General features: G+C 37.6%; 1 protein-coding gene across 1 annotated transcript; it reads left to right on the forward strand.

Moving 5' to 3' along the window:
• The first annotated feature begins 680 nt into the window (after window positions 1-680).
• LOC124253497 (cation-dependent mannose-6-phosphate receptor-like) lies at window positions 681-23,504 on the forward strand. Its single transcript, XM_046687295.1, has 7 exons — window positions 681-898; window positions 2,351-2,441; window positions 8,580-8,701; window positions 9,242-9,326; window positions 9,717-9,814; window positions 15,649-15,775; window positions 22,555-23,504. The coding sequence occupies exons 1-7, from the start codon at window positions 699-701 to the stop codon at window positions 22,615-22,617; spliced, it is 786 nt and encodes a 261-aa protein (XP_046543251.1). The 5' UTR covers window positions 681-698; the 3' UTR covers window positions 22,618-23,504.

Below are 23,504 nucleotides of genomic sequence, written 5' to 3' on the forward strand. Positions count from 1 at the left end.
ACATGCTCGAGGCGGTGGTATTGTTTTCCCCTGATCACTGGATGTCAATCTCAGCGGCACATCGTACCTATCAATCTCAACTCCCTGGGGAACATACAACTCTTGCAGCCACTAGACACATGGATTTATTGCGGCTTTCCCATCCTTACGAGGTACCCATTCACAGCTGGGTGGACGGGAACACATAGTCACGTACTTTGTCCAAGTTTACTGCACGTTGCTGTACTGCAACGAGGTATGTGGCCACCACCTGGTTATATACCAACGGTTCTTTTAAGAGCACATGGTTGTGTACTGTACTGGTTGTGACAACACTGAAAGAGTCTGCACACAAAGTTGACTCCAAGGTTTTTACACCCGGTCACAGGTGGGCTCGATCCCACACCTCAATCTCGCTGGATCACTAGCCTGGCGCCCACCTCACCCCTATCATACTATTCAAAATATTGTTTAGCCAAACTCACTCACTCATTAAGAAGGGACTGTAGGGTAGCCTAGTGGTTGAAATGCTTGATCGTCACTAACTCACTCACTCACCCACTCGGACTAGTCAACCTCACTCACAATGCTGCGATAAGTATCCCGTCAGCACAGATAACACATGCCATGTGTATACGATCTTTATCACACAGTGTATACTATCTTTATCACACACCACTCTGCGCTGAAACCTTTGTTCTCGTATCACAAGGCGGTGGATGTATGGTCACGCGAGATACTACGTCAGGATGCCGTCACACAAGATGTCTACAGTGAATCTCATCGTCTCCATCTGTCTGCTCATTTATCCCTGTCTCGGCAAACAATGTGTCGGCAACGGCCCCTGCTCCTGCACCTTCGACGATGGCAGTGGCACCGTGGACCTCACCAGCCTCGGTAACCAAGACGGAGGCGCCAGGTTGGATATAGATGTTAAATGAACAGTGTTTATCTATAAATATGTATGACTTGATGTTTATCAACACAGAGATATTGAACTTCGAGCTGGATAACTGGCAAATACTATTGTTAATAGTATTTAGACTGACTGACTGAGTTTAGTTTCACGCCGCTTTTAGCAATATTCCAGCAATATCACGGCGGGGGACACCAGAAATGGGCTTAACACTAATAGTATTTAGAACTTTCAGAATATATGTTATGTAGTATTGTGAATGAGTGAGTTTAGTTTTACGCCGCACTCAGCAAATATTCCAGCTATATGGCGGCGGTCTGTAAATAATCGAGTCTGGACCAGACAGTCCAGTGATCAACAGCGTGAGCATCGATCTGCACAATTGGGAACCGATGACATGTGTCAACCACGTCAGCGAGCCTGACCACCCGATCCCGTTAGTCGCCTCTTACAACAAGCATGGGTTACTGAAGATCAATATTCTAACCCGGACCTCACGGGTTGAGACAAGCATGGGTTACTGAAGATCAATATTCTAACCCGGACCTTCACGGGTTGAGACAAGCATGGGTTACTGAAGATCAATATTCTAACCCGGACCTTCACGGGTTGAGACAAGCATGGGTTACTGAAGATCAATATTCTAACCCGGACCTTCACGGGTTGAGACAAGCATGGGTTACTGAAGTTTAATTCTAGACCGGATCTTCATGGGTTTATATAGTATAAGTAATCACAATATTTAGAAATGTATGTACTGTTGCTATATGTCCGAACATGGAATCATGATGGTGTTTTCTTAGCACTACAGTTGAACGTCTTTGAGAGGAATTTAGAAGTTGGATCAATGAGGAAGGATGACAATGTATGGATGAACAACTTCTTTATCACAGTGAGAGTTTGGGGGTTTGATGTTTTAGAAAGGGAATGCGGTTCTATGACTGAGAGACCGACAAGGGCTCTTCCATTCTTCGTAGCTTGTTGTACGCACAGAATAAAATAATCAGGTTTAGTCTCTTTCACAATGTCTTTGAGAAAGGTGTGGGTTCGAATCCCGGTCGGGACTTAACACCATAAACTATACTATAATGTGTACCTTTCTGAGAAAGTGTAGTATCCACTATTTGCGTTCCACAAAGACACAGAGTATTCATATCTATATGTCGGCGGTCAGATAATCCAGTGACTGAAATAGAAAGCATCGACCTGCGTCGTCGGGATGCAAGGTCCTACTATAAACCAGGTTGTTCCAACACATTCCCTGTCCCGAACCGCACAGCTGTGTGACTGGTCGTTTCATCATTCCGAGAAAGATGTCTTGAATGATTGAACACCATACTATTGGAAACTGTTGTACTGGATACTTACGAGGTGTATGGTCACCTTTTGAACACGTTGACGACACAGATGATGAAAATGTCATCCACGTAAACCCATTATTTTGACGTATTTCAGATTTCAAGGGATATCAGCGTCCTCCGACAGCTTCCTCTACAACTACAACCCCTGCTTCGCCTTCAGCACTGGCACCTGCACGAACGTCGCCGTGAGCGTCCCTACCTTACGACCATGACATCATCTGGGGTGTTATACACACATCATACTGTTACCATGACTACACACACTGATAGCACTGTGACCATGTCCACCATATCTAGCTATACTGTAATGTTTTCCCCATCTAGTTATACTGTAATATTTCCCTATCTGGTTATACCGTAATGTTTTCCCCATCTAGTTATACTGTAATATTTCCCTATCTGGTTATACTGTAATGTTTTCCCTGTCTGGTTATACCGTAATGTTTTCCCTGTCTGGTTATACCGTAATGTTTTCCCCATCTAGTTATACTGTAACGGTTTTCCCATCTAGTTATACTGTAATATTTTCCGTATCTAGTTATACCATAATGTTTTCCACATCAAGTTATATTGTAACGGTTTTCCCATCTAGTTATACTGTAATGTTTTCCCTGTCTGGTAACAATAATGTTTCCCCTGTCTGGTTATACTGTAATGTTTTCCCTGTCTGGTCACACAATAATGTTTCCCCTGTTTGGTTATACTGTAATGTTTTCCCTGTCTGGTCATACAATAATGTTTTCCCTATCTGGTCACACAATAAAGTTTCCCCTGTCTGATCATACAATAATGTTTTCCCTATCTGGTTATGCTGTAATGTTTTCCCTGTCTGTTTATACTGTAATGTTTTCCTTGTCTGGTTATACAAAATGTTTTCCCTATCTGGTTATACTGTAATGTTTTCCCTGTCTGGTCATACAATAATGTTTTCCCTATCTGGTTATACTGTAATGTTTACCCTATCTGGTTATACAATAATGTTTTCCCTATCTGGTTATACTGTAATGTTTTCCCTGTCTGGTTATACAATAATGTTTCCGTATCTGGCTATTCAATAATGTTTTCCCTATCTGGTTATACTGTAAGATTTCCCTATCTGTTCATACTGTAATGTTTTCACCATCTAGTTATACTGCAATATTTCCCTATCTGGTTATACTGTAATATTTCCCTATCTGGTTATACTGTAATGTTTTCCCTATCTGGTTATACAATAATGTTTTCCCTATCTGGTTATACAATAATGTTTTCCCTATCTGGTTATACTGTAATATTTCCCTATCTGGTTATACTGTAATGTTTTCACCATCTAGTTATACTGTAATATTTCCCTATCTGGTTATACTGTAATGTTTTCCCTGTCTGGTCATACAATAATGTTTTCCCTATCTGGTTATACAATAATGTTTTCCCTATCTGGTTATGCTGTAATATTTCCCTATCTGGTTATACTGTACTGTTTTCACCATCTAGTTATACTGTAATATTTCCCTATCTGGTTATACTGTAATGTTTTCCCTGTCTGGTTATACTGTAATGTTTTCCCTATCTGGTTATACTGTAATGTTTACCCTATCTGGTTATACAATAATGTTTTCCCTATCTGGTTATACTGTAACGTTTTCCCTGTCTGGTCATACAATAATGTTTCCGTATCTGGCTATTCAATAATGTTTTCCCTATCTGGTTACACTGTAAGATTTCCCTATCTGCTCATACTGTAATGTTTTCACCATCTGGTTATACAGTAATATTTCCCTATCTGGTTATACTGTAATTTTTCCCTATCTGGTTATACTGTAATGTTTTCCCTGTCTGGTCATACAATGATGTTTTCCCTATCTGGTTATACTGTAATGTTTTCCCTGTCTGGTTATACAATAATGTTTCCGTATCTGGCTATACAATAATGTTTTCCCTATCTGGTTATACTGTAATATTTCCCTATCTGTTCATACTGTAATGTTTTCACCATCTAGTTATACTGTAATATTTCCCTATCTGGTTATACTGTAATGTTTTCCCTGTCTGGTCCTTATACTGTAATGTTTTCCCTATCTGGTTATACTGTAATGTTTTCCTATCTGTTTATACAATAATGTTTTCCCTATCTGGTTATACTGTAATGTTTCCCTATCTGGTTATACTGTAATGTTTTCACCATCTAGTTATACTGTAATATTTCCCTATCTGGTTATACTGTAATGTTTTCACCATCTAGTTATACTGTAATATTTCCCTATTTGGTTATACTGTAATGTTTCCCTATCTGTTAATACAATAATGTTTACCCGATCTCTTTATACAATAATGTTTTCCCCACCTGGTTATACTGTAAATGTTTTCCCTATCTTGTTATGCAATAACGTTTTCCCTATCTGGTTATACTGTAATGTTTACCCTATCTGTTTATACGATGTTATACAATAATGTTTTCCCTATCTGGTTATACTGTAATATTTCCCTATCTGTTCATACTGTAATGTTTTCACCATCTAGTTATACTGTAATATTTCCCTATCTGGTTATACTGTAATGTTTTCCCTGTCTGGTTATACAATAATGTTTCCCTATCTGGCTATACAATAATGTTTTCCCTATCTGGTTATACTGTAATATTTCCCTATCTGTTCATACTGTAATGTTTTCACCATCTAGTTATACTGCAATATTTCCCTCTCTGGTTATACTGTAATGTTTTCCCTGTCTGGTTATACTGTAATGTTTTCCCTATCTGGTTATACTGTAATGTTTTCCCTATCTGTTTATACAATAATGTTTTCCCTATCTGGTTATACTGTAATGTTTCCCTATCTGGTTATACTGTAATGTTTTCACCATCTAGTTATACTGTAATATTTCCCTATCTGGTTATACTGTAATATTTCCCTATCTGGTTATACTGTAATATTTCCCTATCTGGTTATACTGTAATGTTTTCCCTGTCTGGTCATACAATGATGTTTTCCCTATCTGGCTTACTGTAATGTTTTCCCTGTCTGGTTATACAATAATGTTTCCGTATCTGGCTATACAATAATGTTTTCCCTATCTGGTTATACTGTAATATTTCCCTATCTGTTCATACTGTAATGTTTTCACCATCTAGTTATACTGTAATATTTCCCTATCTGGTTATACTGTAATGTTTTCCCTGTCTGGTTATACTGTAATGTTTTCCCTATCTGGTTATACTGTAATATTTCCCTATCTGTTTATACAATAATGTTTTCCCTATCTGGTTATACTGTAATGTTTCCCTATCTGGTTATACTGTAATGTTTTCACCATCTAGTTATACTGTAATATTTCCCTATCTGGTTATACTGTAATGTTTTCACCATCTAGTTATACTGTAATATTTCCCTATTTGGTTATACTGTAATGTTTCCCTATCTGTTAATACAATAATGTTTACCCGATCTCTTTATACAATAATGTTTTCCCCACCTGGTTATACTGTAAATGTTTTCCCTATCTTGTTATGCAATAAATAACGTTTTATATCTATCTGTTTATACTGTTTCCCTATCTATCTTGTTCCCTATCTGCAATAACGTTTTCCCTATCTGGTTATACTGTAATGTTTACCTATATCTATCAATAATGTTTATATCGTTATACGTTTCCCTATCTACTATACAATAATGTTTTCCCTATCTGGTTATACTGTAATATTTTCCTATCTGTTTTTCACCATTTATACTGTAATGTTTTGGTTTATACTGTAATCCCTAGTTATACTGTAATATTTCCCTATCTGGTTATACTGTAATGTTTTCCCTATCTGGTTATACAATAATGTTTCCCCCTATCTGGCTATACAATAATGTTTTCCCTATCTGGTTATACTGTAATATTTCCCTATCTGTTCATACTGTAATGTTTTCACCATCTAGTTATACTGTAATATTTCCCTATCTGGTTATACTGTAATGTTTTCCCTGTCTGGTTATACTGTAATGTTTTCCCCTATCTGGTTATACTGTAATGTAATGTTTTCCCTATCTGGTTATACTGTAATATTTCCCTATCTGTTTATACAATAATGTTTTCCCTATCTGGTTATACTGTAATGTTTCCCTATCTGGTTATACTGTAATGTTTTCACCATCTAGTTATACTGTAATATTTCCCTATCTGGTTATACTGTAATGTTTTCACCATCTAGTTATACTGTAATATTTCCCTATTTGGTTATACTGTAATGTTTCCCTATCTGTTAATACAATAATGTTTACCCTATCTGTTTATGCAATAATGTTTTCCCCACCTGGTTATACTGTAAATGTTTTCCCTATCTTGTTATGCAATAACGTTTTCCCTATCTGGTTACTGTTTTCCTATCTATAATGATGTTATACAATAATGTTTTTATATACTGTAATGTGTTTACCCTATCTGTTTATACGTTTTCCCTATCTAGTTATACAATAATGTTTTCCCTATCTTGTTATACAATAATGTTTTTCCCTATCTGGTTATACTGTAATGTTTTCCCTATCTGGTTATACAATAATGTTTTCCCTATCTGTTTATACAATAATGTTTTCCCTATCTGGTTATACAATAATGTTTTCCCTATCTGTTTATACTGTAATGTTTCCCCTATCTGGTTATACAATAATGTTTTCCCTATCTGTTTATACAATAATGTTTTCCCTATCTAATGTTATACAATAATGTTTTCCCTATCTGGTTATACAATAATGTTTTCCCTATCTGTTTATACTGTTTTCCCTAATGTTATTAATGTTTTTTCCTATCTGTTTATACTGTAATGTTTTCCCTGTCTGGTTATACAATAATGTTTTCCCTATCTGGTTATACTGTAATGTTTTCCCTATCTGGTTATACTGTAATGTTTTTCCCTATCTGGTTATACTGTAATGTTTTTCCTATCTGGTTATACTGTAATGTTTTCCCTATCTGGTTATACAATAATGTTTTCCCTATCTGGTTATACAATAATGTAATGTTTTCCCTGTCTGGTCATACAATAATGTTTTCCCTATTTGTTTATACTGTAATGTTTTCCCTGTCTGGCTATACAATAATGTTTTCCCTATCTGGTTATACTGTAATATTTCCCTATCTGTTCATACTGTAATGTTTTCACCATCTAGTTATACTGTAATATTTCCCTATCTGGTTATACTGTAATGTTTTCCCTATCTGGTTATACTGTAATGTTTTCCTTGTCTGGTTATACTGTAATGTTTTCCCTATCTGGTTATACAATAATGTTTTCCCTATCTGGTTATACAATAATGTTTTCCCTATCTGGTTATACTGTAATATTTCCCTATCTGGTTATACTGTACTGTTTTCACCATCTAGTTATACTGTAATATTTCCCTTTCTGGTTATACAATAATGTTTTCCCTATCTGGTTATACTGTAATGTTTTCCCTATCTGGTTATGCAATAATGTTTTCCCTATCTGGTTACTGTAATGTTTTCCCTATCTGGTTATGCAATAATGTTTTTCGTATCTGGTTATGCTGTAATGTTTTCCCTATCTGGTTATACAATAATGTTTTCCCTGTCTGGTTATACAATAATGTTTTCCCTATCTGGTTATACAATAATGCTTTCCCTATCTGGTTATACTGTAATGTTTTCCCTGTCTGGTCATACAATAATGTTTTCCCTATTTGGTTATACTGTAATGTTTTCCCTGTCTGGTTATACAATAATGTTTCCGTATCTGGCTATACAATAATGTTTTCCCTATCTGGTTATACTGTAATATTTCCCTATTTGGTTATACTGTACTGTTTTCACCATCTAGTTATACTGTAATATTTCCCTATCTGGTTATACTGTAATGTTTTCCCTATCTGGTTATACTGTAATGTTTTCTCTATCTGGTTATACAATAATGTTTTCCCTGTCTGGTTATACAATAATGTTTTCCCTATCTAGTTATACAATAATGTTTTCCTTATCTGGTTATACTGTAATATTTCCCTATCTGGTTATACTGTAATATTTCCCTATCTGGTTATACAATAATGTTTTCCCTGTCTGGTTATACTGTAATGCTTCCCTATCTGTTTATACAATAATGTTTCCCTATCTGTTGATACAATAATGTTTTCCCTATCTGGTTATGCTGTAATGTTTCCCCTATCTATTTTTACAGATATTCACATAATGTCTTAAAAAACTGACATACCATAGGTGGATATACAGCCTCACAACAGCGAATTGTCACAGTAAAACATTTCATCACTATCCCCTAAATGTCGCTGTTATTTCCCTATAACGTGTGGATTCTTCTGTTTAAAACATTGACTGTTTGATTGTGTACCCTGCAGGCATGTCAGACAACTCCCGATATTTCCGAGTCCTACAACTTGGGGGCACAAGAATCGGCCACGTGGTCCTACGACGGCAACAACATTCAGGTGTCCTACACCTCCACGACAGACATACTGAGGTGGGCGGCTGTAATATTTCTGAGCTCAGGGCATGTAAACAGATTCTCGTACTTTTTTGAGTTAAGTCCCACCCGCGATTCGAGCCTACACTCTCCGAGCAGGCACATGATTGCCAGCACACAAAGTCAGCGATCCAACCCACTCAGCCACCAAGGCTTCCACTTAAAGGGAAGTATGACAACAGAAAGTTAAAATCACGTGTTTTGTGTACCCCTCTGACAAGCGTAAATTGGTAGGGCCCCCACGGCTGAAGGTTATGAATGTAGTAAACTCGGAGAACTTATGAGCACCCTGGGGGCCTGATGTAGCTTTGTGGTAAAAACGTTCGCTCGTCACGCCGAAGACCCCAGTTCAATTCCCCACATGGGTACAATGTGGGAACTCCATTTCTGGTGTCATATTGCTGGCATATTGCTAAGCGGCGTAAAATATACTCACTCACTCATTAACTCACTCACTATGATCGCCAGCTAGAATCTCTGAATGAGTTCTTTCAGAAAAAATCAAATACAATGTTTTGCCTGTGCCTCCTTTTGCAGAAACACTTTCGTGACAGTTGTGTGTGACCCCGACCAAGAAGAGGCCACTTTGACAGCTCAAGGGGAGGCAAACCCGCAGCAGTATGTACGTGACACCACAGCTGCCATCGGCTCTTGCTTTCTCAAACACGGACATCTCGATCTTTACCTTCTCCATACAGTACCTGTATTACCTTGATAATCTTAACGCGGATGTCTTAAACTAGTTATTCACCTATATTCCTATCTTTCGACTTCTCCATTGTTATTTACAATATTTGTTACTTATGATTTATGCAAAAATGACCCATTTTAAAAATAGTTATTAATTTGAACATTGTCACATTCACAGCAATGTTATAAGTGGAACTGATGAATTCTCCCGACCTCGTCATCACTCGAATAACGGAAAATATATATGTCATTTTGGTGTAAGTACATTAAAATTTAAGCATCCAGCTTTTATTTACTTTGATATATCCGTTTTTGTTTACAGTATATGGAATTAAGAAGCCAGTGCGCATGTGCAGACGGATGTTCCGCCTTTGGTCCGGCTGACGAAGGGCTGAGCGGAGGCACGATACTCCTGATTTTGTGAGTAGTCATGGGTATTATAGCCACAATCCAGTGCTGAGTATTCCGCGAGCACTGACGGCAGAAGCCACGGCCTTCCAGGGAAAGTTTATACACACCCAGTGTTTATTTTGTAGCCACATGGAATAGTCGTGTTTAGAGTCACGAATGTGTTTATCTTGCTGACGTTACGTCACGCGTGGACTGCCGGTCCGAGGCAAATCTCTCTTGTGCACATTATGTTTAAAACCTCACCATAGAGATGAGATCGTGTTTCAATGGACACAAACATGCCGGGGTCACTTCATTTTGGGCCATTCCAGCCTCCAGCACAACCACGGCGCGGATACGCTTATTTTCTGAAAGTCGTGTCGTGACGTACGCGCAGTTTAAGCTGCAATCAACGCCCTTTCCACAGTATTCAGAGGTTAGAGAATAATCAAAGGTTCTTCTTTTTTCAATATCAGGTGTGTGAACATCAGGTGTAATAAAGCATGCAAATAATGAGTAAGTTCATTGTGCACAAAGTGCACGTGCCACGCGCGATACGTGACATCAAATTTCATGCAAAGTGCTTTGCCACATGTTTATTTGGGTTTATTTATATAACGTTTCAAATTACATTTATTTTTGGGAATTCTATGTTATGCACAGTTACTTTTTTCCGTTAGTATACTGAACATCATTGAAAACGCACCAGTCTAAAATTGTCCATATTTTCATCAAGATGGATTTCAGCATGACAATGATCAATGAATATAACTAACATGAAGTCGAAGGGCATGTCCGATTGAAAAAATGCTTTAGAAACAAATTCCTGTCCACAGTATGACTCTTAATTCCAAAATGCATCAACATGCAGCCACGCCATGAAAAAAGCGCGAATTTCATTCTGAAATCATACTGACTGTGACATTAAAATCAGGTGTATGAGAACCGATTCTCATTGCTTCACTAACGATTGTGAAACGAAGGACCGAGATGCCGAGGTTAACACCTCACGAAAGAGAACGTGCACTAGGCATGATTCAGGTTGGCACCAGCAGCAGACATATTGCTCGACAACTTGGACTTGGCCACTCCACCATCGTTAGGCTTCATAGACGACATCAGTAGACAGGCTGCACCCGTGACCTTCAATGACCTTGGCAACAACGTGTTACGACGCTCCATCAGGATCGCCATATTGACCTTGTCCATATCAGTGATTGAACACTGCCGACTGCCAGGACTGCTGCACTAGTTCAAGATTGACGTGGAGGGTCATCAGCGCTGACTCCATGCGACGCCGTCTACACGCTGCGGGCTCCATGCTCGACGTCCTTATGTTTGACCAATTCTGACTGACAGACACCGTAATGAGCGTATACAATGGGCTAGCAGGCATTTTCAGTAAAGGTTACAACAATGGCATGACGCGGTAGTCACTGACGAGTCACGTCTTGATCTACGTAATGCTGACGGCCGATTACGTGTTTGGCGTAGACGTGGTGAACGTTATGCTGATGAATGTGTGGTTCAGACAGACCTTTGGGTGGTGGGAGTGTCATGGTCTGGGGTGACCATGACTTAATGAATTATTGTGAAGAATATAAACTACCTGGTCTTTTAGTTGCAATAGATTTTGAGAAGGCATTCGATACTGTCGAATGGGACTTTATTGACAAGGTACTGGAAGTATTTAATTTTGGCCCTGTACTTGGAAATTGGATTAAACTCTTTCAGCGTAATAGCTGTAGTGCTTCAATTTTATCGGGTTTGTTGTCAAACTTCTTTTCCTTAGGACGCGGGTGTCGTCAAAGAGACCCAGTAGCGCCATACCTCTTTGTTACATGTGTCGAATTATTGGCTTTTGCAATTAAATCTAATAAGCATATCAATGGTATTACTATAAAAGATATAGAATATCTCATCTTCCAATACGCAGACGATAATAATTTCACTTTAGATGGATCTGAACGAGGACTGTCAGAGCAAATTCATATTATTAAAACATTTGCAATAGTATCTGGTCTAAATCTAAGGGGGCGGTGGGGTAACCTAATGGTTAAAGCGTTGGCTCGTCACGCCGAAGACCCGGGTTCGATTCCCCACATGGGTACAATGTGTGAAGCCCATTTCTGGTGTCCCCCGCCGTGATGTTGCTGGAATATTGCTAAAAGCGGCGTAAAACCAAACTCAGTCAGTCAGTCAGTCTAAATCTAAGCTGTGATAAAACTATAGCTGTCTGGATAGGGTCCAAACGAGACACAAATGAACAACTCTGTCCACATATACCTCTTCGCTGGTCCGAAGAACAATTCAAAATCCTGGGAATAATTTTTTAAACAAATTTAGAAGAAAAGATTACATTAAATTTCGAACCGCAGTTTTCAAAAATTAGAAAAATATTATTCTCGTGGTCAAATAGATCATTAACTTTGATAGGCAGAATAACGATACTTAAAACTCAAATTATCCCCCTTTTTACACACTTGATTATCGCCCTCCCTAATCCATCTAACTCTTTTTCAAACGTTTGAATACTGGGAAGCGCGATAAAATCCAAAGGAAAATGTTGATAAACGACTACTGTAAGGGTGGCTTAAAAATGATCGATGTTATATCATTCTGTAACTACATGAAAATCAAATGGATAAGGAGATTACTGACATCAAAAGGGTTGTGGCAGCACTTAGCATTCGAGACATTATCACCTTTTGGTGACATTAACCTATTCAGCTTTCAAGTGGAAAAAATACAATCCTACTCTAAAAATATTAAAATCTTTTTTAGGAAAGATGTTGTTTCATGCTATGCATGTATCCATTCTGAAATTAGTGAAAGTGTTGAAGATTTTATGTGCTTGCCACTTCTTAATTTTGTACCTGTTACCGATATTGAATTGTTTGTCTCATTGATAAAAAAAGCATGAAATATATGAAAGACATTGTCTCGAACAACGGTGAATTCAAGTCCTTTGATACGCTTAAAGAAGAATTTAATCTTAACGAAACATCTCCTTTATTTCAGATTGTTTTCAATATATACCCAAACATTGCATCAAAGCCACCAAAGATACAAATCAAAAAGATAGAATCAGTAAACACTCAATGTAATACTTTCATACAAATACTCAAGTCAGCTGACTGTAAATTCATATACTAGCCACAAAAAGAAACTGTGCACACAGAAAATTCCTTCAGAATTGGAATGCAACACAGAAAAGACGACATGATGTAGACACTTTATAAGCTGAAGTATCGGGCTTCAACAACATGTCAAAAGAACATGAACAATATCCGTAACGATGACGTCAGAAGTTCAAAATTGAGTCGGGGGTCACACGTCGAAGTCACAAAGTCAATAACGGGTATGACCATCATGCGCGTGAAGCACAGCAGTGCATCGACGACGCATAGAGGCTACCAAATTTTCCAAATGAAGGCCTGGGGAATGGTTTGGGACGTGGTCACTGCCGTCTGGAACCTGTGTCTGATATGAGTCACCCGAATCCATCTGTCCTGTCTTGGCGTCGTTACTCGGGGACGCCCTGAACGTGGGTGGTCGGTGACGTCATTACTGTTTCCCTAACGCCTGACCAATGCAGATATCGTGTTACGATGGCATTGAAAATGTGCTGCCATCTGTTGTTGGCTCATGCCTGCTCGAACCATTCCAATGGCCTCATGACGTTGAACACATGTTAATCTTGGCATGATGTGCATGTGACTTTTCATGTGAATTTGTGAACGTTTGAATGACCAAAGATCAAGCTTTCGACAGTGACATCAATTTCTGAGTTTCACATGTTGTGTGCAGCTGCACAGGCTACACGTGCAGTAACACATTGCAAGTCCACAGGCCACCATCAATGACGTCACGTCGCCTGGCACCTGCATGAGCGTTTGATTGTCTCCAATACTTGATATGTTCACACCTTTATTTATGCATAAAGACGCTGTCTGCCTATCTTTATATTTTCTGTGTGCACAGTTTCTTTATGTGGCCAGTATATATACTCAGCTATGTGAAAGTCAAGGAAGTTCTCTCTATTATCTTCAACTGAAATGGGAAACCAAACTTAATATTACTCTAGCAGATGACTATCTTCGTGACTGTTTTGCATTGATAAATAAAACTACAATAGAAAATATAGCCAGGAATTTTCAGTATAAACTGATTCATCGAGTAGTAATTACAACTAAGTCATCTCTGTTTAATATAGGTATCAGTGATAATAATGTCTGTACCCTCTGCAACAAAGAAAGAGAAACTTGAGAACATTTATTCTATTTCTGTGAAAAAACAAAACACCTTCTCTCTACATTTGTTGAGTGGTATCGATACAAAACCAGCTGTAATCTAAGTATAAATGTTGAACATTTCCTGCTGGGAGACCCGGAGGCACCTGTCCTGATTAACCATCTTTTTATCAATATCAAGAAATATATTAACAAAACAAGATATGACTTTACGGAATTAAATATCAACCAACTTATATATTTCATAAAATACTATTTCAAACTAGAAAAACATATTCTCGGTGAAAATGATGAAAAATTTCGTATTTAATGGAATTCTCTGTTCCCTTGTGAGTAAGCCCTTCTGCACCCTGTGTCTATACCGGTATCTTTCTCTTTTCAAACTCCTTTCGTCTGCACGTTTAATTTTTTGTGAATCAAACCTTATCTGTATCTTTTCGATTCAATTAAAAAAAAAATCAAAAAAAAAAAATCTTCATGGATTTACCGAAACAATGTCAAATAGATTCATAAATTTTAGATTAGAGGTAATAACTAGGTGATACAAAAATTAATTTCATTATCTCTTTCCAGATTCCAAATAGCAAAGGCAATCCCTTATGCTACAAGTATTTATTCACTTCAGTTGGATACATCACCTTACCGAGACTTTAAGTGAGAGACAACACACATAAAAAGGCAAACACATATTCACAGTTACATAATGTTCTGGGAATAGTAGACTAAGTGGAATCACAGTGAAATGCAAGTTCTGCATCATCGTAAGATAAAGTCATAACAGTGACATCACAATGAAATGCAAGTACTGCATCATCGTAAGATACTGTCATAACAGTGACATCACAATGAAACGCAAGTACTGCATCATCGTAAGATTATGTCATAACAGTGACATCACAATGAAATGCAAGTACTGCATCATCGTAAGATACTGTCATAACAGTGACATCACAATGAAACGCAAGTACTGCATCATCGTAAGATAATGTCATAACAGTAACAGCGCTGGTGATATTACATCCAATTTTCTATTAAATGAATCCATGTTGATATTTTTCGAAGAAATAGATTTTTCAATTTGATACACATCTTTTTATACTGCTTTATAGATACTAAACCTGGAGTTCAAACCCTTTATTTTCATTACAAATATATGGCGTTTAGCCAATAAAATCATGTGATTGAGTAGGTGGTTGCTACTGCAGCAAAATAAAATATCTGTAGTAGAAAGTTTATATGTTATGTTGAACAGTACTAGTCTATTATTTAACGAGATTGATGAATTCTTTCCAAAACAGTTTTTTAGTTGGACATTCAATATGTACATGATAGATGTTCTCACCTACTGTACCGCATAATGAACATAAACCATTATCAACTCGCAGCTCCCTTTTTGTATAAATGGCTTTATGTATAAATATATATTGAAACACTAGACGTTTTGTGTCTCTAAAAGCGGGGTAAAACAATACTCACTCACCTGATAGTCTGGCCTGAGTCTAGTGGTGACCCTGTGGTGGTTCAGGAAAGACTCTATTAGGTGAGTGAGTGAGTATGGTTTTACGCTGTCCGAGCAGGGATGACTGGGTTCGTCATGTCTACTGTTTCCAGGGTGATCGTGTTTGGGTTCATCTACCTAGTGGTCGGGATGACCTTCAACCGGTACCGTGGAGGGAAAGAGGGGGTCGAGATGTTTCCGAACAGGGGATTCTGGTCGGCCCTGCCGGGCCTGATCAAGGTTAGTGGTACTTGATTACCCTCTTCTGGCCAGAACTGGTAAGGGTAAGGAGAGAATGGATATTATAAGTTGTATGCTTCTCTCGAGGGTAATACGGTCTGATGTACGCCTCTTTGTAGCAGTGTCCTGTCGTATCCTATGTGTCTATAGGTATATATCCCATGTATGTATCTTATATACCAGTAATGTGTCCTATATGTATATTCCATGTATGTGGATATGTCCTATATATATATATATATATATATATATATATATATATATATATATATATATATATATATATATACGCACAAAATGTCCAAAGTAGTACAGGTGTTCAGTCATAAATATTGCATAGATAAATAAAAACAGAATGCCGGTATTCTTTTCTCACAAAATGTCCAGTACAGGTGTTCAGTCATAAATATTGCATAGATAAATAAAAACAGAACTCGTTTTTCAACATGTTTCGTTCTTTACTCTTCAGGGAGATTGTAGCGGTTACAGTATGACGTCATTACATATATATTGTGACGTCATAATAGGGACAACATTCTAGAGCGACATTGTCACAGCTTGCAATGGTTTAACATTGGTTTGTACTTGTCTATGAAGTAGTGTTCTTTTAAAATTCGTTTTACTTTGTCCGAATTTTGAACTTGATAAAAAGGAAATATTGTAAATTTAACATCGTTTCCTTTCGCACAGACATCTAGATGTTCACTCAGTGGGATACATCGGGTTTCAGGACACTTTATTTGTTGTTTGTGGACACGAACCCGGGCTCTTAAATTTTCTGATTGACCAATATACTGTTCATTACAGCCTGTGCATGTTATGACATATATTATGTTTTTGCAAGGGCAAAAAAAACAAATATGTGCATCTTAGAACAAGATGAAAAACTGAAATCTATGCTGAAATCTAGAAAAATAATAAATAGCAAAAGACAAAATCAGAATCTTAAAAAGATACTTACAAAAGCCAAATTTATTTCAAAGAAACAGAATTTATCAAATCCTACTGTGTCTAGATGCAACAGAGGTAACTGTGGAACGTGTCGACATATTGTTGAAGGACACTCTGTAACTTTCACGAGACACGGAGAATTCTATGTAAAACAGAATTTTTTTGCTCTTGCAAAAACATAATATATGTCATAACATGCACAGGCTGTAATGAACAGTATATTGGTCAATCAGAAAATTTAAGAGCCCGGGTTCGTGTCCACAAACAACAAATAAAGTGTCCTGAAACCCGATGTATCCCACTGAGTGAACATCTAGATGTCTGTGCGAAAGGAAACGATGTTAAATTTACAATATTTCCTTTTTATCAAGTTCAAAATTCGGACAAAGTAAAACGAATTTTAAAAGAACACTACTTCATAGACAAGTACAAACCAATGTTAAACCATTGCAAGCTGTGACCTTGTCGCTCTAGAATGTTGTCCCTATTATGACGTCACAATATATATGTAATGACGTCATACTGTAACCGCTACAATCTCCCCTGAAGAGTAAAGAACGAAACATGTTGGAGAAAACGGCATTCTGTTTTTATTTATCTATGCAATATATATATATGTCCCAAGTATGTGTCCTTGTATGTGTCCTGTACACTGTCCTATGTATATATCCCATGTAATATGTGTCCTGGATGCGTCTCCTATGTATATACCACATGTATGTGTCCTCTGTATGTGTCCTGTATACGTGGCCTATGTATATATCCCATGTAATATGTGTCCTATGTACGACCGCCATGTATATGACCTGTACATGTGTCTTATAAGTGTATCGTGTATACGTGTTCCATGTATGTCTCCTATATACAGTACAACCAGAAATTATTGAGAATTTAAGATTGTAATTTTTTTTTTCACTCATTACTCACGTATTAAATGTGAATATTAGCAGAACATAACTCCAGATGCAAAGACAGGTGAACAGTTAGTATTTTGTCAGGTCACCATGGGCAGCAATGCAGGCTTCAATGCGGCGGGGCATACTACTGATCAAAGAAGTTAGAAAGTCGTGGTCCATGCTGTCCCAATATCAGACCATCTCTTCTTTCATTTCAGCAATATTTGTCAGATTTTGCTTATTGACACTTTCCTTCATAAGCCCCTAAACGTTTTCTATTGGATTTAGGTCAGGGCTATAGCTTGGCCAATCTAATAATGTCATATTATGAGTCCAAACCAGGCCTGTGAATGCTTTGAACGATGTTTTGGGTTGTTGTCCTGCTGGAAAATCCAAACATTTCCATAGAACACGTGAGCAGATGGAAGTAAATGTCCCTCGAGAATATCTGTGTACCGCTCACTGTTCATATTCCCTTCAAATACACAGAGGGGCGTTGCCCCTAACACAGATATGCCACCCCACACGTTAAATTTCGGGCTGTACTTTGGGCGCTGATACAAAGGTTTTTCAGTTTGTTTGGTCCAGAATTTCAGTGTATTAGGAAACAGCCACACAGAACTTTCATCTGAGAAAATCACATTGTCCCAATTAAAATTTCTATGCTGTAAGCACCAGTTCAACCTTCGCTCCTTTGGTTCAGGTTTCATGATCGGTGATTGAATTCCTCGACTTTTCTGCCAACCCATTGCATGCAGCTCAGTTCTAATTGTCTCTTTACAGACAGCCACAGTTCCTCTATCAATCATATCCAGCCTTAAGTTTTCTAAACTCCTTCTGTTTGTTTTTAGAAACAAGAATACCAAGCCGCCTCCTGTCACCGAGAGTCAATTTTCTGGGCCTACCTGCGCCTCCCTGGTGCTCAATGCCATATCCATTTGCAATATTTTTCAAAACACGATAAACAGTGGACAAAGGGATGCCTGTTCTACTAGAAATCACTTTAGCTGATCTGATGTCCTTGTTATAATACTCTAAAACATAGCTTCCTCTTCTCTAAAGCATCCATACTGAGGATCACTGAAAATGTCGTCTGCTAGCAAGTTAATAAAGGGGGACAACTCTTCACAAAGTAATGAAAAAGGATTAACGGAGTTGTCTCTCTTGAATGAAGCCAAGCACTTGATAGTTGGTCAAGGTTGTTTATACTAGAAATCTAATTAAACATATTCCTAAAATTCTCAATAATTTCTGGTCATACTCTATGTGTTCCATGTATGTGTCCTATATATGTGTTCCATGCATGTGTGCTATATATGTGTTCCATGTATGTGTCCTATATATGTGTTCCATGTATGTGTCCTATATATGTGTTCCATGTATGTGTCCTATATATGTGTTCCATGTATGTGTCCTATATATGTGTTCCATGTATGTGTCCTATATATGTGTTCCATGTATGTGTCCTATATATGTGTTCCATGTATGTGTCCTATATATGTGTTCCATGTATATGTCCTATATATGTGTTCCATGTATGGGTCCTAAATATGTGCTCCATGTATATGTCCTATATACGTGCATGTGTCTTTTGTATGTGTCCTATATATGTGGTCCATGTATATGTCCTATATATGTGTCCCTATATATGTGTTCCATGTATGTGTGCTCTGTATATATGTGTCCATGTATGTGTGCTATATATGTGTTCCATGTATGTGTCCTATATATGTGTTCCATGTATGTGTCCTATATATGTGTTCCATGTATGTGTCCTATATATGTGTCTATGTATGTGTCCTATATATGTGTTCCATGTATGTGTCATATATATGTGTTCCATGTATGTGTCCTATATATGTGTTCCATGTATGTGTCCTATATATGTGTTCCATGTATGTGTCCATGTTCCATGTGTCCTATATATATGTGTTCCATGTATGTGTCCTATATATGTGTTCCATGTATGTGTCCTATATATGTGTTCCATGTATGTGTCCTATATATGTGTCCATGTATGTGTCCATATATGTGTCTATGTATATGTGTGTCCATGTATGTGTCCTATATATGTGTCCATGTATGTGTGTCCATATATGTGTCCTATATGTATGTGTCCTATATATGTGCTCCATGTATGTGTCCCATATATGTGCTCCATGTATGTGTCCTATATATGTGTGTCCATGTATGTGTCCTATATATGTGTTCCATGTATGTGTCTATATATATGTATGTGTGTGTTCCATGTATGTGTCTATATATGTGCTCCATGTATATGTCTAATATATGTGTTCCATGTATGTGTCCTATATATGTGTCCATGTATGTGTCCTATATATGTGTCCATGTATGTGTCCTATATATGTGTTCCATGTATGTGTCCTATATATGTGTTCCATGTATGTGTCCTATATATGTGTTCCATGTATGTGTCCTATATATGTGTTCCATGTATGTGTCCTATATATGTGTTCCATGTATGTGTCCTATATATGCATGTGTCCATGTATGTGTCCTATATATGTGTTCCATGTATGTGTCCTATATATGTGTTCCATGTATGTGTCCTATATATATGTGTGTCCATGTATGTGTCCTATATATGTGTTCCATGTATGTGTCCTATATATGTGTTACATGTATGTGTCCTATATATGTGCTCCATGTATGTGTCCCATATATGTGTCCATGTATATATATATGTGTCCATGTATGTGTCCCCATATATGTGTTCCATGTATATGTCTATATATGTGTTCCATGTATGTGTCCTATATATGTGTGTTCCATGTATGTGTCTATATGTGTTCCATGTATGTGTCCTCTATATATGTCCATGTGTCCTATATATGTGTTCCATGTATGTGTCCTATATATGTGTCCATGTATGTGTGTCTATATGTATATGTGTTCCATGTATGTGTCCTATATATGTGTTCCATGTATGTGTCCTATATATGTGTTCCATGTATGTGTCCTATATATGTGTTCCATGTATGTGTCTTATATATGTGTTCCATGTATGTGTCCTATATATGTGTCCATGTATGTGTCCTATATATGTGTTCCATGTATGTGTCCTATATATGTGTTCCATGTATATGTGTCATTATATATGCATGTGTCTCCATGTATGTGTCCTATATATATGTGTCCATGTATGTGTCCTATATATATGTGTCTCCATGTATGTGTCCTATATGTGTCCATGTATGTGTCCCTATATATGTGTTCCATGTATGTGTCATGTATATATATATGTATCCATGTATGTATGTCCTATATATGTGTTCCATGTATGTGTCCTATATATGTGTTCCATGTATGTGTCCTATATATGTGTTCCATGTATGTGTCCTATATATGTGCTCCATGTATGTGTCCTATATATGTGTTCCATGTATGTGTCCTATATATGTGTTCCATGTATGTGTCCTATATATGTGTGCTATATATGTGTTCCATGTATGTGTCCTATGTATGTGCTTCATGTATATGTCTAATATATGTGTTCCATGTATATGTCTTATATATATGTTCCATGTATGTGTCCTATATATGTGTCCATGTATGTGTCCTATATATGTGTTCCATGTATGTGTCCTATATATGTGTTCCATGTATGTGTCCTATATATGTGTTCCATGTATGTGTCCTATATACGTGCATGCGTCTTTTGTATGTGTCCTATATATGTGTTCCAGGTATGTCTCCTATTTATTTGTTCCATGTATGTGTCGTATATACGTGCATGTGTCTCATGTATGTGTCATATATATGTGTCCATGTATGTGTCCTATATCCATGTATGTGTCCCATATATATATGTGTATATATGTGTCCATGTATGTGTCCTATATATGTGTTACACGTATGTGCCCTATATATGTGCTCCATGTATGTGTCCTATATATGTGTCCATGTATGTGTCCTATATATGTGCTCCATGTATGTGTCCTATATATGTGTTCCATGTATGTGTCTACTATATATGTGTTCCATGTATGTGTCCTATATATGTGTTCCATGTATGTGTCCTATATATGTGTTCCATGTATGTGTCCTATATATGTGTCCATGTATGTGTCCTATATATGTGTTCCATGTATGTCTCCTATATATGTGTTCCATGTGTGTGTCCTATATACGTGCATGTGTCACATGTATGTGTCCTATATATGTGTCCATGTATGTGTACTATATATGTGTTCCATGTATGTGTCCTATATATGTGTTCCATGTATGTGTCTTATATATGTGTTCCATGTATGTGTCCTATATATGTGTTCCATGTATGTGTCCTATATACGTGCATGCGTCTTTTTTATGTGTCCTATATATGTGTTCCAGGTATGTCTCCTATTTATTTGTTCCATGTATGTGTCCTATATATGTGTTCCATGTATGTATCGTATATACGTGCATGTGTCTCATGTATGTGTCCTATATTTGTGTCCATGTATGTGTACTATATATGTGTTCCATGTATGTCTCCTATATATGTGTTCCATGTATGTGTCTTATATATGTGCTCCATGTATGTGTCCTTTATATATGTTCCATGTATGTGTCCTATATACGTGCATGTGTCTCATGTATGTGTCCTATATATTTCGTCCCATGTATGTGTTCTATATATGTGTTCCATGTATGTGTCCGATATATACTGATGGAAACAAAGAAAGGAACACACGAAAGCGCATGTGTTCCTATACTCTTTTCCGTCTTTCCTGTCATGCTATAATTGCACTGTTGGTGACAGTCTGGAAATAAATAAAGAAACACTTGTACTTCCATGCTTTCTCTTATTCGTTTCCATGTGTATATGTGTTTCATGTATGTGTCCCCTATGTCTGTGTTCTATATATGTGTCCAGAGGGTGTATCCATATATGTACATGTATACCACTTTATCACCTTTGTCCATCAGGACGGAGCCATGTTTACAGTCAGCTGTGTCAAACGCCGCGGCAGCTCGTACGACGAAGTGTAGGAAGAGATTTCTTTGAGTGTCTACCTTCCATCACGTGACAGTACCACCTTCCATCACGTGACAGTATCACATACCATCTTGCGACAATTACATCAGAAGGAACGTGGACTGATCGATTATTCAAGACGTTCGAGAGCAGAGTGATCGTTGATTCAAAGACTGTACCAAAGAACGAATGACTGTTTCTGAGTATTGACGATATGAATCACATTTGTGTGGACCAGTTTGTCAGGATCTCATGCATTATGTCTGTATAAGAGCACATAAACTTCGTATTTTTGTTTCGAAAGTAGGTAATTCCAGTTTTGATCATTGTCATTGCTTCACGGGTTAATATGCACCATGTTCCTACATCACCCGTAAATTAATCCGGTCGCCACGCATCCCTGGTCAAGTGAGTGTGAGTGAGTGAATTTATTTTTATGCCGCTTTTAGCAATATTCCAGCAATATCACAGCGGTGGACACCAGAAATGGGTTTCACACATTGTACCCATGTGGGGAATCGAACACGGGCCTTCGGCGTGACGAGCGAACGCTTTAACCACTAGGCCCAATGATGCGATCCTAAATCATACCAAAACAAGTTAAAAGGTGGCACTTGTTGTCGCCATGCCTCAGCAGAAGGAGGATACGGGGACTGGTCGGCTCGGAGTCTGAGTGGGGTAGCCATGTTATACCACCGCATCAGTGGGCTGACACTGTAGACCGTCAGCACTTCCTGTCACGAGTTGATACAGTTATGTACGGAGAGGAGGTCATTGACCTCCGTGGGATGTACACAGCGTCATTACAACCATCATTGTTACAGCGCGTGACGGCCGTATACATTCACGGTGATCGTGGAACGTGGCACATACTAACATGTACAATAAAGTCAGAACTCCA

The sequence above is a fragment of the Haliotis rubra genome, unplaced genomic scaffold (assembly GCF_003918875.1).
Source record: "Haliotis rubra isolate DU_JTF1 unplaced genomic scaffold, ASM391887v1 Scf541, whole genome shotgun sequence".
In the NCBI taxonomy this organism is placed as follows: Eukaryota; Metazoa; Mollusca; class Gastropoda; order Lepetellida; family Haliotidae; genus Haliotis; species Haliotis rubra.